The sequence below is a fragment of the Rhopalosiphum padi genome, chromosome 1 (assembly GCF_020882245.1).
Source record: "Rhopalosiphum padi isolate XX-2018 chromosome 1, ASM2088224v1, whole genome shotgun sequence".
NCBI lineage: Eukaryota > Metazoa > Arthropoda > Insecta > Hemiptera > Aphididae > Rhopalosiphum > Rhopalosiphum padi.
This window is the reverse complement of record NC_083597.1, coordinates 14,440,891-14,459,859: the sequence shown is the minus strand read 5'-3', so window position 1 is coordinate 14,459,859 and position 18,969 is coordinate 14,440,891. Positions and strand designations below refer to the sequence as shown.

General features: G+C 26.0%; 2 protein-coding genes across 2 annotated transcripts; one reads left to right on the top strand and one right to left on the bottom strand.

Annotated features, from left to right (window-relative positions):
• The first annotated feature begins 1,477 nt into the window (after nt 1–1,477).
• On the top strand, nt 1,478–16,588 carry LOC132918388 (huntingtin). Its single transcript, XM_060979590.1, has 52 exons — nt 1,478–1,778; nt 1,838–2,021; nt 2,114–2,238; nt 2,341–2,494; nt 2,587–2,740; nt 2,807–2,970; nt 3,043–3,208; nt 4,672–5,036; nt 5,126–5,318; nt 5,381–5,580; nt 5,638–5,790; nt 5,943–6,103; nt 6,199–6,311; nt 6,380–6,474; nt 6,535–6,647; nt 6,722–6,834; nt 6,907–6,992; nt 7,064–7,181; nt 7,289–7,392; nt 7,468–7,653; nt 7,713–8,027; nt 8,221–8,381; nt 8,460–8,599; nt 8,678–8,820; nt 8,899–9,117; nt 9,208–9,416; nt 9,504–9,637; nt 10,496–10,694; nt 10,771–10,837; nt 10,898–11,077; nt 11,135–11,277; nt 11,364–11,477; nt 11,617–11,772; nt 11,983–12,133; nt 12,204–12,326; nt 12,393–12,623; nt 12,704–12,902; nt 12,981–13,095; nt 13,166–13,460; nt 13,550–13,683; nt 13,750–13,887; nt 13,960–14,054; nt 14,124–14,236; nt 14,296–14,496; nt 14,563–14,771; nt 14,832–14,991; nt 15,071–15,215; nt 15,546–15,630; nt 15,709–15,871; nt 15,954–16,114; nt 16,179–16,266; nt 16,338–16,588. The coding sequence occupies exons 1-52, from the start codon at nt 1,714–1,716 to the stop codon at nt 16,434–16,436; spliced, it is 8,097 nt and encodes a 2,698-aa protein (XP_060835573.1). The 5' UTR covers nt 1,478–1,713; the 3' UTR covers nt 16,437–16,588.
• Nucleotides 16,295–18,938, bottom strand: LOC132918389 (tRNA N6-adenosine threonylcarbamoyltransferase, mitochondrial). The gene is made up of 8 exons (XM_060979591.1): nt 18,696–18,938; nt 18,078–18,297; nt 17,766–18,024; nt 17,559–17,690; nt 17,286–17,490; nt 17,074–17,222; nt 16,813–17,021; nt 16,295–16,682 (listed from the first exon to the last, which is right to left on the bottom strand). Exons 2-8 carry the CDS (start codon nt 18,260–18,262, stop codon nt 16,586–16,588), a joined length of 1,236 nt encoding a protein of 411 aa, XP_060835574.1. The 5' UTR covers nt 18,263–18,297; nt 18,696–18,938; the 3' UTR covers nt 16,295–16,585.
• Nucleotides 18,939–18,969: the final 31 nt, after the last annotated feature.

Genomic DNA, 18,969 nt, shown 5'->3' with positions numbered 1-18,969 from the left:
AGCAATTTTCGATAAAAAAAAAAAAAAGGTTAGGCTCGCCGAGCTCGGTCAACTAACTAAAAAATTTAATTCAGTTTTTTATCTTACAGTGCATACTAGAACTAAAAATCTAAAACCACATAACGTAATTTTTTTATATAGACATTTAAAGTTCAAAGTTGGATGAAATTAGATATTAAGTATTTAGAGTAATCAATAGATGTGTATAAAAACTTAAGGCGCTCAATGCTGCAATATAGCAAGTGGTGTATTGTGTATTGGTTAATATATTTATAGGTAAAAACACTAATAAAATATGTATATTGTATATTAAACCTTTTTGTTTTATAAAAATAAAATTAAAGTAGGTATTAAATTGACATATTTTCCTGTAAAATGTTCCTATGGCCCAACATATTTATTATCTGTAGATTAATTATATACGAGTATAGTATAATTGTAATTTTTTGGAAATACGGGACCTGGTAGAAAATGATGAAAAATACAAGTACTGAAGTACCTCTACAGCTTGATATGCCTCCATACTCTAGATCAGGGGTCACCAATTAATATTTTTTAAGGTTAACATTAGGAATTTGTAAATTTTTCGCAGGCCATCAAAATTATAAGTACATTTAATAACACAGATTATATGTATTCGTAATGTTGTCGTGGTATATAGGCATGGGCGTAGGTAGGAAATATTTTCGGTGTTTTTGTCTAAATCTATATTAATATTATAAAATTATGAATAATTTATTTGTATGTATTAAATAATACAATTGTTTTAATTAATTTTGGGGGGTGTTTGAACACCCAAAACCCCCCCTTACCTACGCTCATGTATATAGGTATATTATTTATTCTTTGTTTGAGGATCGGATAAAATTTGTTCGTTAGCCGCTAATTCGTGACCTATGCTCTAGATCATTACGGCACACCCAAATTTAGTATCATAGTAAGATTAGTAGAACACGGATTTAAATGCTCTAAAAAACAAGAAAAATGCCTAAAAAAATGGTTTTAAAATTATAACTATTTTTAATATTGAAGTTAAATTATATACATTTTGATTCTTTGGTATTAAATATTTATACAATTTTCATCATCTTCTAGTTCTCCTATCTTATTTTTGCTCTGAAAATTATTTTCAAAAAATAAATAGGTATTCAATTTAGATAGATATATTCGTTAGGTAGGTATACTTTACCTTGTGTTTCAATAGCACTGCATAATCAGGTGCTGTTTAATTTTTATCGAATTTTATCAATTTCTATGTAAAAAAATTTATTGGGACAATGGCTTTATTATTATGAAAATAGAGGTAGGTACTTACTATTATTATTCTATTTATCTATTATGATAGATACCATTTTCCTTACCTACTTAAATATAATTTTTTTTATAATTCATTTTTTTCTTATCATATAACAACTGTTATCAATTTAGCAATATAATTGTTATCAATTGTTCACGTTTGAATTTTTTATTAAAAATACAAATTAGCTTATTGTCATTGTCAACACAGTAAATACTTACTAATTTGTTCATAAAAATTGCTTCAAATTTTATGAGTTTCTTGGTTACAAAATCCTGTCATCTTACAGTATGATTGTATGAATTCAAACATTATTAAATAATTTTTAGTGTCTGAGGAGATGACTAATTTATTGACTATACTTTGTTATTGACAATTATTTTCTTTGGTAAACCTTTGTTTTTACCTTTTTAACAATGTCAATCATTGATAAACTTGCAAAAGCTCTAGACGGCCTCAAGTCAAATGACTTGATTGGACGGTATGTATTAAACATTGAATTTAAGCAATCGTTAAAATATAATTAATTTATTTTTGAAGGTCTGGAGAAAAAGAAAAATATTGTAGAGTTACTGCCGATTTAATTTGTGCACCAATTGTAATGAATTTTTCATCATTCCCTGATCTCTTACATAAGTCAATGGACAGTTTATTTAAAATGTGTGATCATTCCGAAGCTAATATAAGAATGGTAGCTGAAGAAAATCTAAACAGAGTTGTTCGTGTATGTATATCATTTTACCAATATTATATTCTAATCTATATTGGTATGTATTATATATTTATATTATAAATTATTTATCTACATCATTTTAGTGCATGATTGATTATCGTAAAGTTGAAATATTTGTTGAATTATTAAAAGAAATAAAGAAAAATGATACAGTCCGTCGATTGAGAGCTGCTTTATCCAGATTTGGAAATATATGTCATTTAATCAGGTAGTTTTAAAATTTATAAATGATTAATTAAAACTGGCTTAGCTGATAATTATTGTAGTTGATGTGAATCTATAAATAAAATAATAATTACATCTGTTTCAGTCCATCTAGTCGTAAAAAATTTGTTTTGTTCTTAATACCTTGCATAAAAAAAATAGCTATTAGAACAGAAGACCCTGTAGCTGAAATATTGGCCCAGACTTTTCCAAAAATCATGCAAAGCTTAGGGCATATTATGTCTGATAGCAATATAAAAGTGAGTTATAAAAATAAATTATAAAAAATGATACCATCTAAAAACAATATTACCATTAATTATTAATATTAATAAATAACATTTTTTTTCAGATGTTATTAGAAGCATTTGTTAACAATCTCGTTACAGATTCTTCTATCATACGAAGATCTAGTGTTACTTGTATAGAGTCATTATGTCTTTCTAGTAGAAAACCAATGGTTTTTATTAAACATATGTTACTCATTAATACTGTTCTAATACATGGTAAATACTAAATCAATATTTAATGTTTTTATTAAATAACAATGTACAATATTATAATTTTAAAAGATATTAACAAATCAATGGGGTCAGAACGTGCATGGGCAGAGAGTTGTGTAATCATTGGGATATTGAATAGTGTTAAAAATATAATTCTCTACCCTGATCATATTTGTGACAACTCTTACGAATTGAAATTAGAATCAAAAATTCTTCAAAAAATATATTTACAGGTATTAAATAAATGTTTTTTTAAAATTATAACTAGATTACTAGAATATTAATATTTTTACATTATTTTACAGATATTTCGATTTTGTTGTTTTACAATATTGCATCCAGACTCTAATATAATAATGTGTGCATTAGATACATTAAGTCAAATGTTTTTATCTTGTCCAAGAGATACAATACAATTACTTACAAAAAAAAAAATGTTAAATCAATCAAAGCTTTATGAAACTGAAATTGGTTAGTTTAGTTTAATCATTATAATTATTTTGTATGACTTACAATGTGGTCATTTTACACTAAATTTCTTGATTGGATTGAATCGAAGCTACATTAAAAAGTTAAGGATTGCCTATGTAAATACACATTTATAGAATATAGAAACATTTCAGTCTTAAGAGGACGCTATACCCGCATGTGTTGTCTCTATCGTATACAAGCCTAACATAGTTATAAACTGTTTTGCGCGGAACAACTATACTCCCTCGATGTTTTAATCAAAACAACCAAAATTATAAATCCCACTGGGAAGAACTTTACCTGTGTCGTAGCGTTTTAATTTTTTTGATAACATAAATGCAATTAAAGTTATTGGTTTGAGAACTAGGTTTTTTCATTTAATTATTAAAAATTATTGGTTACCACTATCAAAAAAATTAAAACGCTACAACACAGGTAAAGTTTTTCTCAATGCGATTTAAAATTTTGGTAATTTTGATATAAATATCGGGGGAGTAAAGTTGTCCCGCGCAAAACAGTTTATAACTATGTTACGCGTGTATAAGACAGAGACAACACATGCGGGTATAGTGTCCTCTTAAGTGAAAGTGCACATTAAGATTAATATTTTTATAGATAGTGATTATTATTTTTAAAACCATATTTGGATTCAACTTTTTTGAGTCATTTGAACTATACAACTATAACTTTAAAATTAAAACTGATTGAATAAGAGCTGTTAATATTTAACAATAATTATGTTTTTTTTTGACCTATTAAAATTAATAGTCATAAAAACTAACAGTTTGTAAAATATTTAGTATAAATTATTATTATAATTTAAATACTTAAGAATACTATTTAGTACATTTTAAAATAAAAAAATATAAAAGCATTTAAAATTTTTAATAAAACAAAAAACAGTATAAGTATTTATAATTAAATTCTAAATTTTTAATTTTTAATTCAATTTTAATATTAGGTTAACATTATTTTTAAAAATAAGCCTATTCGATTATGGGAAAAATAGTTGTTGTTTATAAAAATACATGTCTTGCTGCACATATACAGATGAACAGGATTAATTATTTGAATTGTTTCTATAAATGTGTTAGTCCTCAACTTTTCAATAAAAGTAATCTTTCTGAAACATTTTATGTTGCCTTTCTGAAAAAATGGTCACTGTATTATGGTTGCATTTAGTAAAAACATTTTTTCTGATCTTTATAAAAACGCTATATTGTATTATTAAATCTTTTAATAATTAAATATGTATATAGAAATCAATTAAATAACATGTTTTTTTTAGATACTTCAATTATATGGTTAATTATATTATATTAAATTGCAATGATAATTTCTAATTAAATATTGTTCTCTATCATTAATATATTACAAACGGGAAAATATTTCTATAGCCTATTTCTGATCAATATTATCAATATGTATAATAATTATTTAAACTTATTATACTTTTATTTTAGTTAAGATGCAGACTACGGTAAATTCTATAAAAATACCTAGAACATTAGCTCAAAGTTTACAAAAATCATTTCACTATAGTTCATCTGAAAGTTTAGAAACTTCATTTGTTCAACTTTCTTTACCAAGATTTGAAGACGAACCAAGATCGATTTCACAATCTATGGACTCAACTAGACCTTCATTATCATCAGCTAATTCTATGACAAATTTGTATTCAGAATTTGGTGATGATAGTTTGAGTGAAGTTGATTCAATTGTGGATAATGTATTTTTTTCTGAATATGAAAACACTCCTGAATTTGATATGCAAAGTATAACTTCTGAACATAGTTGTCATTCAGCTTCTGAATCAGTTTTACAACTAGTATGTTATGTTAATTTAGAAGATTTTAAATATGATTAAAAGCTAAAAATATATGCATTTAACTAAAAATTAAAAACCTTGGTTTATAGGAATTGGAATTTTTAAACCATATTTTTGAGGATGTTCCTTTAAATGTGCTTTGTGTCAAAATTATTACACTTTTCTTGGCACCTGAATCCAGTAAATCAACTAGAACTGGTATTAAATCATCAGCACTTGGATGTCTAACAGAAATGTTGAAAATTGATCCAAATTTAGCTTTTATCAACTACAACTCGTCAGGTAAATAAATATAATTTTTCAAGGATAAATTTCAATATACTTATTGCTATTATACATTTTAGATTCGACAAAAACAGTTTTAGATGTTTCTATTAGCTATACTAGTCATGAAGATCATCTTTTGAGGGGCATGGCAATTAAATTAGTTGGCACATTTATTGAAGTAATTCTTAGAAATAATTTTGGTGCATTTAAAGTACAAAGCAATGAAGTTGGTTCATCAAATATAGTGATTGCAGATCTAATCAATATCATTACTCAAGTATTTTTACATATTGTTTCGTTAAACTACAGTGAACTAAATGCAATTTATTTTTAGGGATTAAAAGATGATTCTTATGTATGTGTATGTCATTCACTCTCAGCTGTATCAGTATGTTTAATGCCTCTCTTAAATAGTAATGTATCAAATAGTGCTATTCCTATACTTGAAACAATATTGGCAGGTTTGAGTTCTTATTGGCTTGTTAAGGTAATTCTTTTTCAAATAATTAATTTCCACAATTGTTATTTTACAGAATTAATCGCGTAGTTTTACTATTAGGTTAATGATGAAATAGACAAAATATATTGGCACTATTTAAATTCAAGGTTTATTTTTCTAAATTTTATTTATTTTTACAGGTTAAATTATTAGAAATTATAGAAAATCTGTCTTTTATGACAGTTTATTTTGCAACTAATAGTTCAATGTACCAAGATAGAGTTTTGAATCGTATAGTTTTCAAATATCTTTATGATAATGAATATAGTGTAAGACGTGCAGCTTCCAAATGTTTATTAAGGTAAATCCTAAATTGTATAGTATAATTTGTATCAATTAGTATTATTTTTATTTATATTTAATTATAACTTACATATTATTTTATATTTGTTCTAGAATTGTTCATAATTGTTATTACAAAATTGATTATATGCAACAAGACGTCATTACCTCATGGGTTTGTTCAAATACAAGTCTGTATTGCACTAATATGCTTCAGCTGCAAAATTGTAAAATGTTTATGTCATGACTATGATATTGATTTTAATATTATTAATGTATTTAATTTAATTTTTAGACAAATTCCATAATATGTATGTTGAAGCTTCTTTATCCCGTATAATAAACCGTTTGACTAGTGATCTTATTAAAAATCAATCAGCTGTTGTAGTTGTGAGTGTTTTTAATATAGTTATATTTTGAAACAATGAAAATTGAATATTATTTTTTTAGGCTGGTTGTATTGAAGCACTAACAACTCTAACTAATTCTTTCAAATCACCAGAATATTCAAACATTTGGAAGTGTTCGTTTACTAAAGGATTTAATTCAAATTCAAGTATAAGGTAGCATTATCATTTATAAGAATTATATTTAATTTTTGTTAGTCTTCAAATATATTTGTATATTACTATTTTAGTTCATGTTCAGGATTATTCACTTCAATACTTTCCACGATGACATTAACAACTGCTGGTTTTGATTTAGAAATACATTGCTGGATGTTAAAACTATCGTCTAATTTAATTACAGGTATTTAATATGATTCTATGTAATTTTAAAAATGTAAAATTATTTTTAAACAGTTAATAATATAATTTTCAGAGTTAATTCATTCATCACAAAATATTAGTTTAAAAGAACATAAAATTGATTTTAGCAAATATAATAGATGGTTTGAAGACAATAAAGTTAGTTTACTCATCAATTAGAATAATAAAAATAATAATAATAGTTATTATATGTTTACATTTTATTTTAGTTAAAGAAATATTATAATGAATTATGGAAACACGTTCTAAAGGTATTAAATGTTTTTCGAAACGTAGTACTGGATTATAGAGAACCAACACACATTCCAACCTCAGTACAAAAAACAGGTAATTTGCATGTAACGTTATTTATATATTTTTAAAATAAAAAATATTTATGTTACATTATTAAATCAAAGTGCTATCACAAAAAATTATATTTATACACTGTTTAGGAGACAATGAAAAAGATAAAAAAAACTTAAGAGATGCGCCAAGTCATAGTAATTATTACCATAAATTGCAATCTGTAATTAAATCATCATACAATAATTACAAAGTAACTATTCAATAAAAAATAAAATAATAAACAAATATACTAACATGAAATATTGATATTATGTTTTTATTGTAGGTGTCTTTAGAAAACACAAGTAATGAAAAATTCATAAGATTTCTCGAGTCAGTTTTAGATACTTTAAAGACATTGTTAACATTTATAAGTACAACAGAATGCCAACCACATGTAGATCGCATACTTCTTTGTTTAACTTCAATTTTCAATTTAACACCTAATTATAGTTCAAAAGTTTTGGCTGAAGTATGAATTATAATAATTTTATTAATTAATTATATACTATTAAACGCCTTCACTTTCAGTTGTTTAAATGTTTGACATCAAAGTATAATGTGTCATCAAATCAACAAATATTTAATAAAAATGATTCTATGCTCATTAAAAATGATTTACAAACACTGTGCATGTACACTCAAGCATTACAAACACCTTATGAATGTTTATCAAACTTTATCGATACTAAAATTAAAGTAACTCAACATGCAAATAAACATTGGGAAGATGCAAGAGATCGCAGAACAACAATGAGCGGAAAACTATATTGTGCTAGTTCTGAAAATTTAGATTTTTCTTCAAACTTAAAATGTTTTCGACCATTGACTATCAAGTGTTTAAAGGTTAACTAAAGATTAATTATTATTTATGAAGCAAAGAAAAAATCTCATGTACCGTACCTTACTACCTTTACATTATATTATAATTTATATTTTTAGAGATATATTTAATTAATTATACAGTTGAAAACCTTTTCATTAATTTAATATTTTTTTTATTTTTTACCTACAATAATAAATAATAACAATATTTTAGGAATATGTAACTACTGGAGATATAGAATTACAATCTTCAATACTAGATTTACTTACAGTATTACTTCAAAGCAAAGTCAACTTAAATGTGATTGACCCAAAACATGAGTTTTTGAATTTTGTTTTCAGTCAATTTGATTATCTTGAAAATGGTTTATTTAGGTAATATTTTTGATTTGTTATTATATTATTAGTTTCAATTTTTAACTAAGTATTCTAATCATATAATTTAAAATATAGGGATCCAAAAAAATTTATCTCAACTATATTCCAATTTTTTATTAATTTATCTGAAGATAAAAGTCAATCAAACATAATTCCTGAAGCTATACATTTATGCGATGGATTAATGGCTAGTGGATATCCACCTGAACTGTATTGTATGTTAATATGCTCCTTGAATGCTATTTATTAACAATCATTAAATAATTAAATATTAAAATTATCCAATTGTCTAGGTATTCCGGCAATATTACCAATTGTTGAATATGTCTATGTATTAAAATCAGCATTTATGGTTAATTCTTCAGATTTAAAAGAACTTGAAGCTCAAAGAGAGATGTTATTTGCAATGTTATTAAGATTATGTCAATTCAACGAAGTAAGTTATGCTGTTTGAGAGTACTTTTGTAATTTATTGAGTGTATTTTTTCTTCAAAATATCAATCTGTTTATACAGGTGGTAAGCATTCTAAGTCTTGTAATAATGGAAGGCAGTGAAGAAAAATGGAAAAGACAATCTAGACAATTATATGATACTCTTTATACATCATTAGGTGGTTGTAAAATTCAAGCATCCTTACCATCATTGATTAATTTGTTGTTAACATTACATCCATCTTCTTATAGTATTCAACAACAGCTTCATGTTATGTTCAATACGTGTTATGACGGAGAAGTATGTATAAGAATTTTTTCTTACAATAAACAATTGTTTAAATAATTAAAAACTAAAATAAAATTTATATTGTTGATATCTTTTTTTTAGAAATGTACTCTGGAACCTTGGTTAAATACTGTACTATCCAATTTAATTATAATTCTCATTCAAAAATCTGAAGATTTAATCCTACTTCGGATTTCTGAATCAGACATTTCAATCAGCTCAAATTTATTTGAACTTACTACACAGTCTGACCCTTTAAATGCATCAATATTAAGTAAAAATAAATTTCCTGGTGAAGATACTTTTTCCAAGTAAATTTACTAAATACATATTTATATAATAAAATAATATTTATTGCTATTCTTACACAATAATACACAATCTTGTCTATTTTACAGGTTTTTATTTAGAGTTATATATTTATCTACCAACGATATAATTTTATCTTTAAGTCATCCTCAACCTAATTGTGAGAGCAAAGTGTGCTTGCTATCAGAATTTCTTCTGACTTGTCATTATATAGTACAATCCGGTAATTTTAATAAATTATTATCAATTATTGCAAAATGAGATACCTATCACATTTTCTTCCAAAACATACTTATATTATATTGTATTGGTATTTTTGGTTATCGAAACTGATTTTTCAGTAAACATAATTCTATTATTACTACTACTATAAATTAACACTGCATTATATTACTTTAAGATAAAGTACTATAAATAAATTTCCCAACAAAATGTTAAGCATAAAATAGATGCTAGAAAATTTAATCTTTAAACAAACCAATTTTCTACAACACGCATAGGTGATAAGTCCCCCCCCCCCTTCACATTTTTATTTTTTATAGGATTTTGTATTTCCAAAATTTGTTTTCAAAGTTAAATTTTGATTTTTGATCCATAGGTACACTATTTCCTTGATAAAATATTATGGTTAATACTCTATGGGAAAGTTACAGAATTTTTTTTTTCGTAGTAAATCTCAAACTTTTGAGATAGAAATGTATGTTATAGATTTAAAGGCAATTATGTATCCCTTTTATATGATTTATGCACGTTCAGCAAACCTATTTCTATTATTTTATCTTGTAAATTACAAAATTGCCTTAAAATAATAAAATACAGTGTTAACCTCTGGTAGTTGCAATACATTAAGTTGAATGAAAAACCAAAATTATTCATTCATTAATCATTACACAAGAGATATATCAGTTATTTTTATTATAATATAATCAATAAAAACTTTTAAGTAAATAGTTCAGTTTATTATGTTATAAATTCAACTTTTTGCATATATTTTATTTTACAAAAATTGATTCATTTATTATTTATAATTCATGAAAACAATTTATTTTTTTTTTAAATATTTAAATTGTTTTTATTTAAGGTAATTTTCCAAAAGTTGTAAATTCTTTACGAAATTTTCTTAATGATTCAATATTTATCATACTTCATAAGAATATTATGACCTTGTCAATGGTTTATCCTTTACTTGTATTACACTGGGTACAGTTGATTGGTCTTTTAGACCACAATGATATTGAGTTTTGGAAATCAATATTAAATACAAATTCTACATTATCTGAGTAATTATTAATTGACTTTACTAGAAGTAATATAAGTATCAATATAAAATTTAATGTATTGCTTATTTTTATATAGATTGGGACGTTGTTTTTATCTAAGCATTGTTCAAAAGGGTTGTTTTTTAATCCTATGTGAAGTATTAGTAAGCATTAGTGACATGTATAAATTATTAACATTACTAAAACATGTCATATGTTTTCAGAATAAAAATATTAATTCAGACAACCAGTTATTGAAATGGTTTCTGTCTGAATGTGTTATTCAATTGTTAGAAATGGGAAATGAGACTTCTACACAAGAATTACTCAATTGCATACATAAAGATCAAAATTTAAGTTTGATGCACATAACAGCGGTCACGGAAAAATGTGTTAATGACAAAGTAATTGATTAAAATATTATTATATTTTGTACATGGTTAAAGTTTTTAATAATTTAGCTGGACCTAACTAATGAGTTGTTGCGAAGTATGAATGAAGCACATCCTGCGCATTGTGGAAAAGTAATAAAATTAATTTTGCCTGCTCTGTTAGATGATCCACATTTAGCATTGTCACAGTTTGCTAGTTCTATTGCAATCAGGTATTATTAATTCCAAAGCTTAAATTTATGTTAATAATAATTATAAAACCTAATTTATTTCTCAACATAATTATAATTTTAAATAGAAAAATGGAATACCTTCTTGCACTGCCTATAAGTGAAAGTTCTAATCAATTAAGCAAAGAAGAAATATTACAAATTTTAGAATATTTTAAAAATTCAAATGTTTGTATAAAAAAGTAAGAAATATCTTATTATTAATTTTAATTAATAATTTATATTAAATAAATATTAATATGACAAATATTTTTGTACAGATAAAATAATATGAAAATTTATAATGATTGACAAATTGAGTTTATATATATTTTTTTTCAGTCGTTATTGTATATTGATATCATTATTCAATAAATTTGGCACTCAGTGTTATGATTTTTCAAGTGTAGAAATTGATCAGAATAAAACTGTCAATACTCTGGATATAAAAAACATTTTAATAGACAAAAATTGGTTTTATGATCAAGTAAAAATAAGGTAATTGTGAAATTTTATAATTTTTTTTTGTTCTCTATGACTAGGTTTATAAATTATTAACATAAACAGTAAATCATTAAAAATTGATATTGTTATACATATTTGATGTTCCAATCAAGTTAAATTTAGATAAATATGATATTTAAATATTTTACTAATCAATTATTATTTTACCTATTTTAAAATAAGACTTATTATTTTTTTTATTAGATGTTGTCATAATGACTGTCCCAGTTTTGAGTCAGCCAAATTATTATTAAATTTGCCATTGCAAGATGTAATCTCCATCATGCATTGTGATGATTTCAATCTTGATATACTTCAATATTGTTTTACTGTATCGACTCAAAGCACTATAAAAGTATATATTTCATTAATGATTTAGTAGTTAAAATATATATATACATATCACTAATAAATTATTATTATAGACATGGAAATCAGTAACCGAAGATACGACTAACTATGAATTGTGTCCATTGTTTGTAGCTGCACGATTTGTTTTAGTAGAACACATTCAACAAGCATGTAATACTTTGCCTAGATTTCATCAAGTAAAAAAATAAATAAGAAATAGTTATAAAATCAGTCACTTATTATTTTTTATCTTATATGTTTAGATATTTTTACCAATGGTCAAAGAATTAAATGAAAAACAAAATGTATATAAGACACGAATGAGTCAACTATTTGAAGACAGTAAATTTATTAAAATTATATTCTTGTTAACACCAGCAATTTCAAATTTTTTGGAATGTGTAAAATTGTTATCAAAACAGAAAGCAAAAGAACACATTAATTTAATGGACTCAAACAAAACTCTTTTAAAATATACAGTATTACTTTTTGAAGTTAGTAGATCATTAAGAAACATCAAATAGATATATAATATTATTACTTAATTTGTCAATGCATAATTGTATTATTTTAGGTTCTAAAATGGAAATTAGTTAATCGAACAGCAGCCACTAGTAGAATACAGTTGCTTCTCAAGTGTGCATACAATATTTTCAATGGATGTGGATTAGCTAATGAGTTGTGCTCCACAGAACTGGGATCAATCGCTTCATCATTAGTATCAGTGGTTGAATTTATTACAGAGGATGTACTTTTTCTCATGACTGATGACTGTATGTATATCAATGAATGTCTTCATATATATTACGTTCTATTGTATTAGCTAAAATTACAAACAATGATTTATCTAGACTTTACAGAAACTACTGATTTAGTATCCATATGCCGACAAATTTCATCTTTACTTTCTTGGGTGGAAAGTTCTCGCCCATTAATGTCAAATTTTCCTCTGAACCAACTAACATGGTAAAAATACAATATTAAAAATATAATTTATACAAGTGTTTAAATATGATATTTTTAATCTTTATTTTAGTTCCATCATACAAATAGTAAGCCGTCATCCAATGGTAAATGGATTTGTGCGTATACCTCCCATTACATGGAAAATGTTGCAAATACCCTCCAATATTGTCGATTTTAACATACCAGCAATTCCTATTGATGTATTGCAAGAAATGGATGTACTTAAACCATTTGTGTCTAGACTCAGTGTAGTTGGTTGGAATAGTAAACAACAGTTTGAAGAAACCTGGATGACTTTATTGAGTGTTTTAGTTCCATCCAGTGAAACCGATATACCTAAAGAAGAACATATCTCTCGTATACAAGTTAGTTAGTTTTCTGTACTCATGATCCAAAAAGTTTAAAATAGTATTGTAAGTGTATGTAAATAATTATTATTATATTGTTATAAAAGGCAAGTAGTGCAGCTGTAAACGGAATTACACAATTGTTTAGTCAGACGTTATTTGAATATTATCCTGGTGATACTACCAACAATAAATTCTTACACATATCAAGAGACATTCCACTCAACTTGTCTTGTCATAAGTACTTACATATTATAATATAATATAAGCATTTTAAGTTTTTAAATATTTTTCAATCAACTATTAGATGGTTTGTGAAATTAGAAGAAGTCAATGATCTAATATACTCAACATTTTCCACATTTAAAAGAACAGCTGGTAAAGAAGCATTATTAGATCGCTATGAATGTAGAGCTAATATTGAGAGAATTCATGATCAGCATCGGTTTGTATTTTTATATATTCCATATCAATAATAATAAACTTGATAATTTTTCAATTCAATTTTTGCCAACAGATATAGTTATCATCAGTTGTCAGTCAAATTTTTACAAACTGCAATAACAGATCAGTGGAAAAGTTCCAATAATATTGCAGAACAAAGAAATTCAAGTAATATTTGTGTGAGAAAATTTTCAGATTGATTATCAGTTAATAAATTTGTTTTTTAAATATGATTAGTATTAGAAATGAAGTTGTATGAGAGGACCAATGTATTAAATGGAAGTGGCCTAGATCTGAACTCTTGTATATTGTTGTTAAAAGAGGTGTTTAACCAGTGGATGGAACCAAAGGTTAGTTATAACTTCTATAAATTAAATATTCAAAATACAATACATTATTTTTATTATAGACACGAGGTTCTCTATCCCAAATTAATGAAATGATAAAATGTCTTCTTGTGATGTCAGATTTGTTTATCGAAAAAGAACATTATACATGGATGCTTAATGTATGTCTAGATTTATCACAATCACATCATCATGAAGATTTATTATTACATCAATATGTCATAATCGCTTCAGCCAAAGCAATGGCTATTTCTAAGACTGAGGTAATTTTTTTTGTTTAGAACAATATATAAGTGGTATAATGGGATTTATGTACTATTGGTTGATAGGATTTCAATATTCGAGAGAAAGTATTGAAGTTAATCGACAATGGTCTCAAAAGTAATTGCCGTCTGACACAATTGGCCGCTTTACATGGATTACTTTATTTGTTAGAAGGATGTTTTATTGAGAATAATATGTTGCCAAATAGTTCAGAAATTGTTCAGATGGCTGTTGATTTTGTTCAAAAACATCTTTGCACTGAATATTCAATGTTGTAAGTTTGTCTTCTAAATGAATTCTGAAAATGTAATGTATAATGTTTTGTTTTATCAAGATATGAGTGCGAATGGCAGCTATGTGTGATATCGATTGCATTTTACATCGTAGAACATGGATCGGATAACATTGAAGACGCATTACTTATGTCCCTGGAAGGCCTCACTAAATTAGTATCATCATCTAGACATTTTAAACTATACCAAGCTCTTACACAGGCATGTAAACACTTTCATACACTAAAGTATACCCACATCCCACATCATATGTGTATATAATATGAAATTAAATTTTTAGGGTTTTCAAAGAATTATATTTGTAAAACATTCAAATGAAAATATTGTGGAGCAAATTACAACATTAGCTTTGGATAGGTTATCCAATGCTCCACCAGGATTCTCCTTGCCAGCTTTGCAGTTGCTTTTATCATGCATTTATGCAGGTTTGACCATACTAAATTATTTAAACTTTCCATCAGCGACCCTTTGAATTATCCATATAGATTTTTAAGAAATAAAATGTCTTTTTTTCCATTTACTTCTTGTTTGGTTATAAATTATAAATCAAAATCATACAGGCTAAACTTGAATTTAAACCAAACAATCTAAATATTTGTTTAATCTACTTTAAAATTATTTATTATGATTTTGATTTATAGAATAAAAATATTTACCTTAGATTATAAAGTTTATGAGATGCTTAACTTTGCATTGGGCTCAGTAGACTTGTTTTGTCTATTTATACATTAGTGTTTGTTTTCTATTTTTTTTAGAACATTATAATGAAAATGTTGAATCTGATATTGACCCTGATATGATTGTTGTTGAAATGGAAAAAATAAGCGTCATGTTTGAAAGGCAAGTTCTTTCATTTTTAATTTAATAATTCAAACCTTCAGATTTGTTATTAATTCATAATTGATATGTATTTTTTAGAATAAAGAAAGGATGTTTACTGGAAGTAGAAGTAACAACAGTTATAATGGCTAAAGTGTTAACAGATATATTTCCAGCGTCATACGTACTTATGAGGGTTGTCAGCGAATTTCTTTCCCCCAATCAACCTCATCCAACATATATGTGCACAGTTGTTAATCAAGTTGGTATTTTTTATTTTTATTATATTGTCGACTGTTGAACACATTTTTGCTTATATTTTATGGTTAATTTTTATTTTGTAGATATTTGAGCAATTGATTAATGAATCACAACTGGATCTCTTACAAGATTGGGTTATTACAACACTTAGCAATTTTACCCAAGGTCTTCAAATACCTATGGCAATCTATTGTTTAATCAGTTTTTTTATAAGTTCATCCAAAAATAAATGGCTAAGAGCAATGTAGTTTTTTTTATCTAATTGCTGAATAATATGATTTATATTTAATAATTGTGATTATTTTTAGATTTCCTCATGTAAGATTAAGGCTTGGTCGTTACGAATATGAAGATAGAAAATTGCTGTGCATTGCTGCAATGGATTTTTATCATAGTGTAAGGATATTGAGAATAATATTAAATATAATTTTTATAGTATTTTATTGAAGAAAAAATTTACATTTTAGCTATCCAACGACAACCAAAAGCAGTTGTATAAAGAATCATTCCAATCTTCAGTTAAGTCAAAAAATCCTTTTCAAGATATTATATTGTGTTTAGAATAAAGTTATTGGATTCCAAAATCTGTTAAGTTTAAGATATTTCTAGTTCCATTACAATTTGTCATGTAACATTATTAACTTATTAAACAATTGTTATTTTATTATTATCTAAAATTAAACTAAAAACCTTTAAGTAAATAAAATATTATTGTTTATCGGTGTTCTTCAAATATTTTATTGAAAAACCCAGAAGGACATCTTATTGCCATATCAGTAATTTTTGATGAAATGTTCTTCCCTAGTGGTGCTCTGAAATAACAATATTAAATATATAATAATGAATATACAATAAATAAATATTATTAACAGTTTTATATTAAGTAATATTTTTTAATTATCAAATGTAAATTAATATTATTTTAAACTTTGTTAATCTTACTTTGACTGTATATCAATTTTATCTAAATCAATGTGATTGAAAATATCTATATTTTCATTAAATTTTTCTATGCCATTCCATGCTATCATTATTCCATTATCTGTACAAAGTTTAGGTGGTGGAACTATTAGTTTAAAATTCATTTCATCACACATATAATTCAAATGTTTTCGTATAAACATGTTGCTTGCTACACCACCAGAAACTACCTGTGAAATAAAAATTGGTACAATGGTTTGATTACTATTTTTTTTAACTTACCAGTGTTCGGTTTGTGTCTGGTAAGAGTTGTGTTCGGTCAATAAATTCAATAGCTCTTTGTACTCGAGTGCATATGTGTTTAGTAACAGCATATTGAATGCTAGCACACAAATCGAAAACTTCAGGGATAATTTCATCTCCTTTCAAATCTAACAAAAATAAAATGTTAAGTATAATAATTAATAAGTAAATAAGGGTAATAGATTATCTACCGTGCATTTTTTCGGATTTTAGGATTTGAGATCTTATAGCATTCTTTAAGCCGGAGTAACTGAAATTGCAGTCTTTGTAGCTTGTCATGAATGTACCCAAATCAATAGCCCTAGGATCACCTTTCAATGCTGCTTTTTCAATTGCTTGGCCTCCAGCACAATTTCTAAACTCTTTCATATTTTTCAACTTCAGTCGCCTCGCTGCCTGGGAAATAAGCAATATAATTTTAATATTATGTTTGAAAAAACTGTATAAATATTGTTTTTCATTACCTTGTCTAATGCTTCACCGGGAGCGTCATCAATAGATTGTCCTAAAAGCAGAAATTCATTTACTCTTTTTGCTATAGCCAACAAACAGTGTCCACCAGATAAAAGTAAGACTAAAAATGGTAGCTGTAAATTCTATTAAAAATATAATATCTAATTAGTCACTGACACCGAGTGAAAATTGTAATAAATGAAGAATGTATTTCTTACATGATCAACTAATCTTGCAGTCAAGGCGTGTGCTTCCATGTGATGAATTGGTATCAAAGGCTTCAATGATTTTTTACACAATTCCTTAGCGTAATTCATACCAACTAATAGTGACAAAGGCAAACCGGGTTTCACAGTAACAGCAATAGCGTCCAGGTCGTTCAAATTAACTTGAGCTTGTTGTATTGCCTGGGTTACAACATTACCAATGTTTTGCATGTGCAAATCTCTGGCCACTGGTGGAATAATACCCCCAAAACTGAAGAAATGGCAATTATATTTTGTTTTCATCTGAGTCAATTGGTTACATACTCAAGGTGGATTTGCTGTTGAGATTGTAAGTATTCACCGAGAATATTTCTGTTACTGTCCACTATTGCACATCCGGTATCGTCACAGCTAGTCTCGATGCCCAACACTTTGCTATACTTTCTGTGGGCTTGCCTTGTACTCTGACCCCGTAAACTACATGACCAAAATAGTCGTAATAGTCTCATTATAGAAAGATTGTAAAGAATGATGTGATTATATCCTAAAAATAATGAACATTGGTTAAAATATTTTTTTCTATACATTTACGCACAATAATGTTTTTTGAGGAGAGGAGTGTCCTTTATGTTTGAACACCTTAAAACTTAAAAAAAAAATGTTAACGTATTAATATTTTACTCATGTCTATCAAAATATTTATATTCAAACTGCAAAAGTGAAATTAATTTTATTAGAACCACAGACATCTTTTGAGGTATATTTCTAAGCTTAATTGGCAGCTTATCTGAAATATCAATGAATTGTTTGAATTTTACTAGATCACTATGACTAAGCCACTATATTTTAGACACCCTTCAAAATATGACCCAAAATACGCCACTGTACACACATTATAGCTCATGTTAAATACGAGAATCGCAACATAAATATAATACTTACACATATAAAATAATATATATCTTGTATAAATATTGGCTGTATTTTTAAATAAATAAAAAATCACCGTTTATCCACAGCACGGTCATAAACTCGTAAAAAAAAAAATATTTTAATTTTTTTTATTCGTGAGAGTGGCACCGAGGAGGGAAACGAACATAGCCATTATATAGTCTTTACCCGACTATCTAGTGTCGGCCGGCACATTGGTGTATTATTTTATGATAACATATTATTTTAAAGCAGTGGCCACCACGGATATAGATACTATACTATA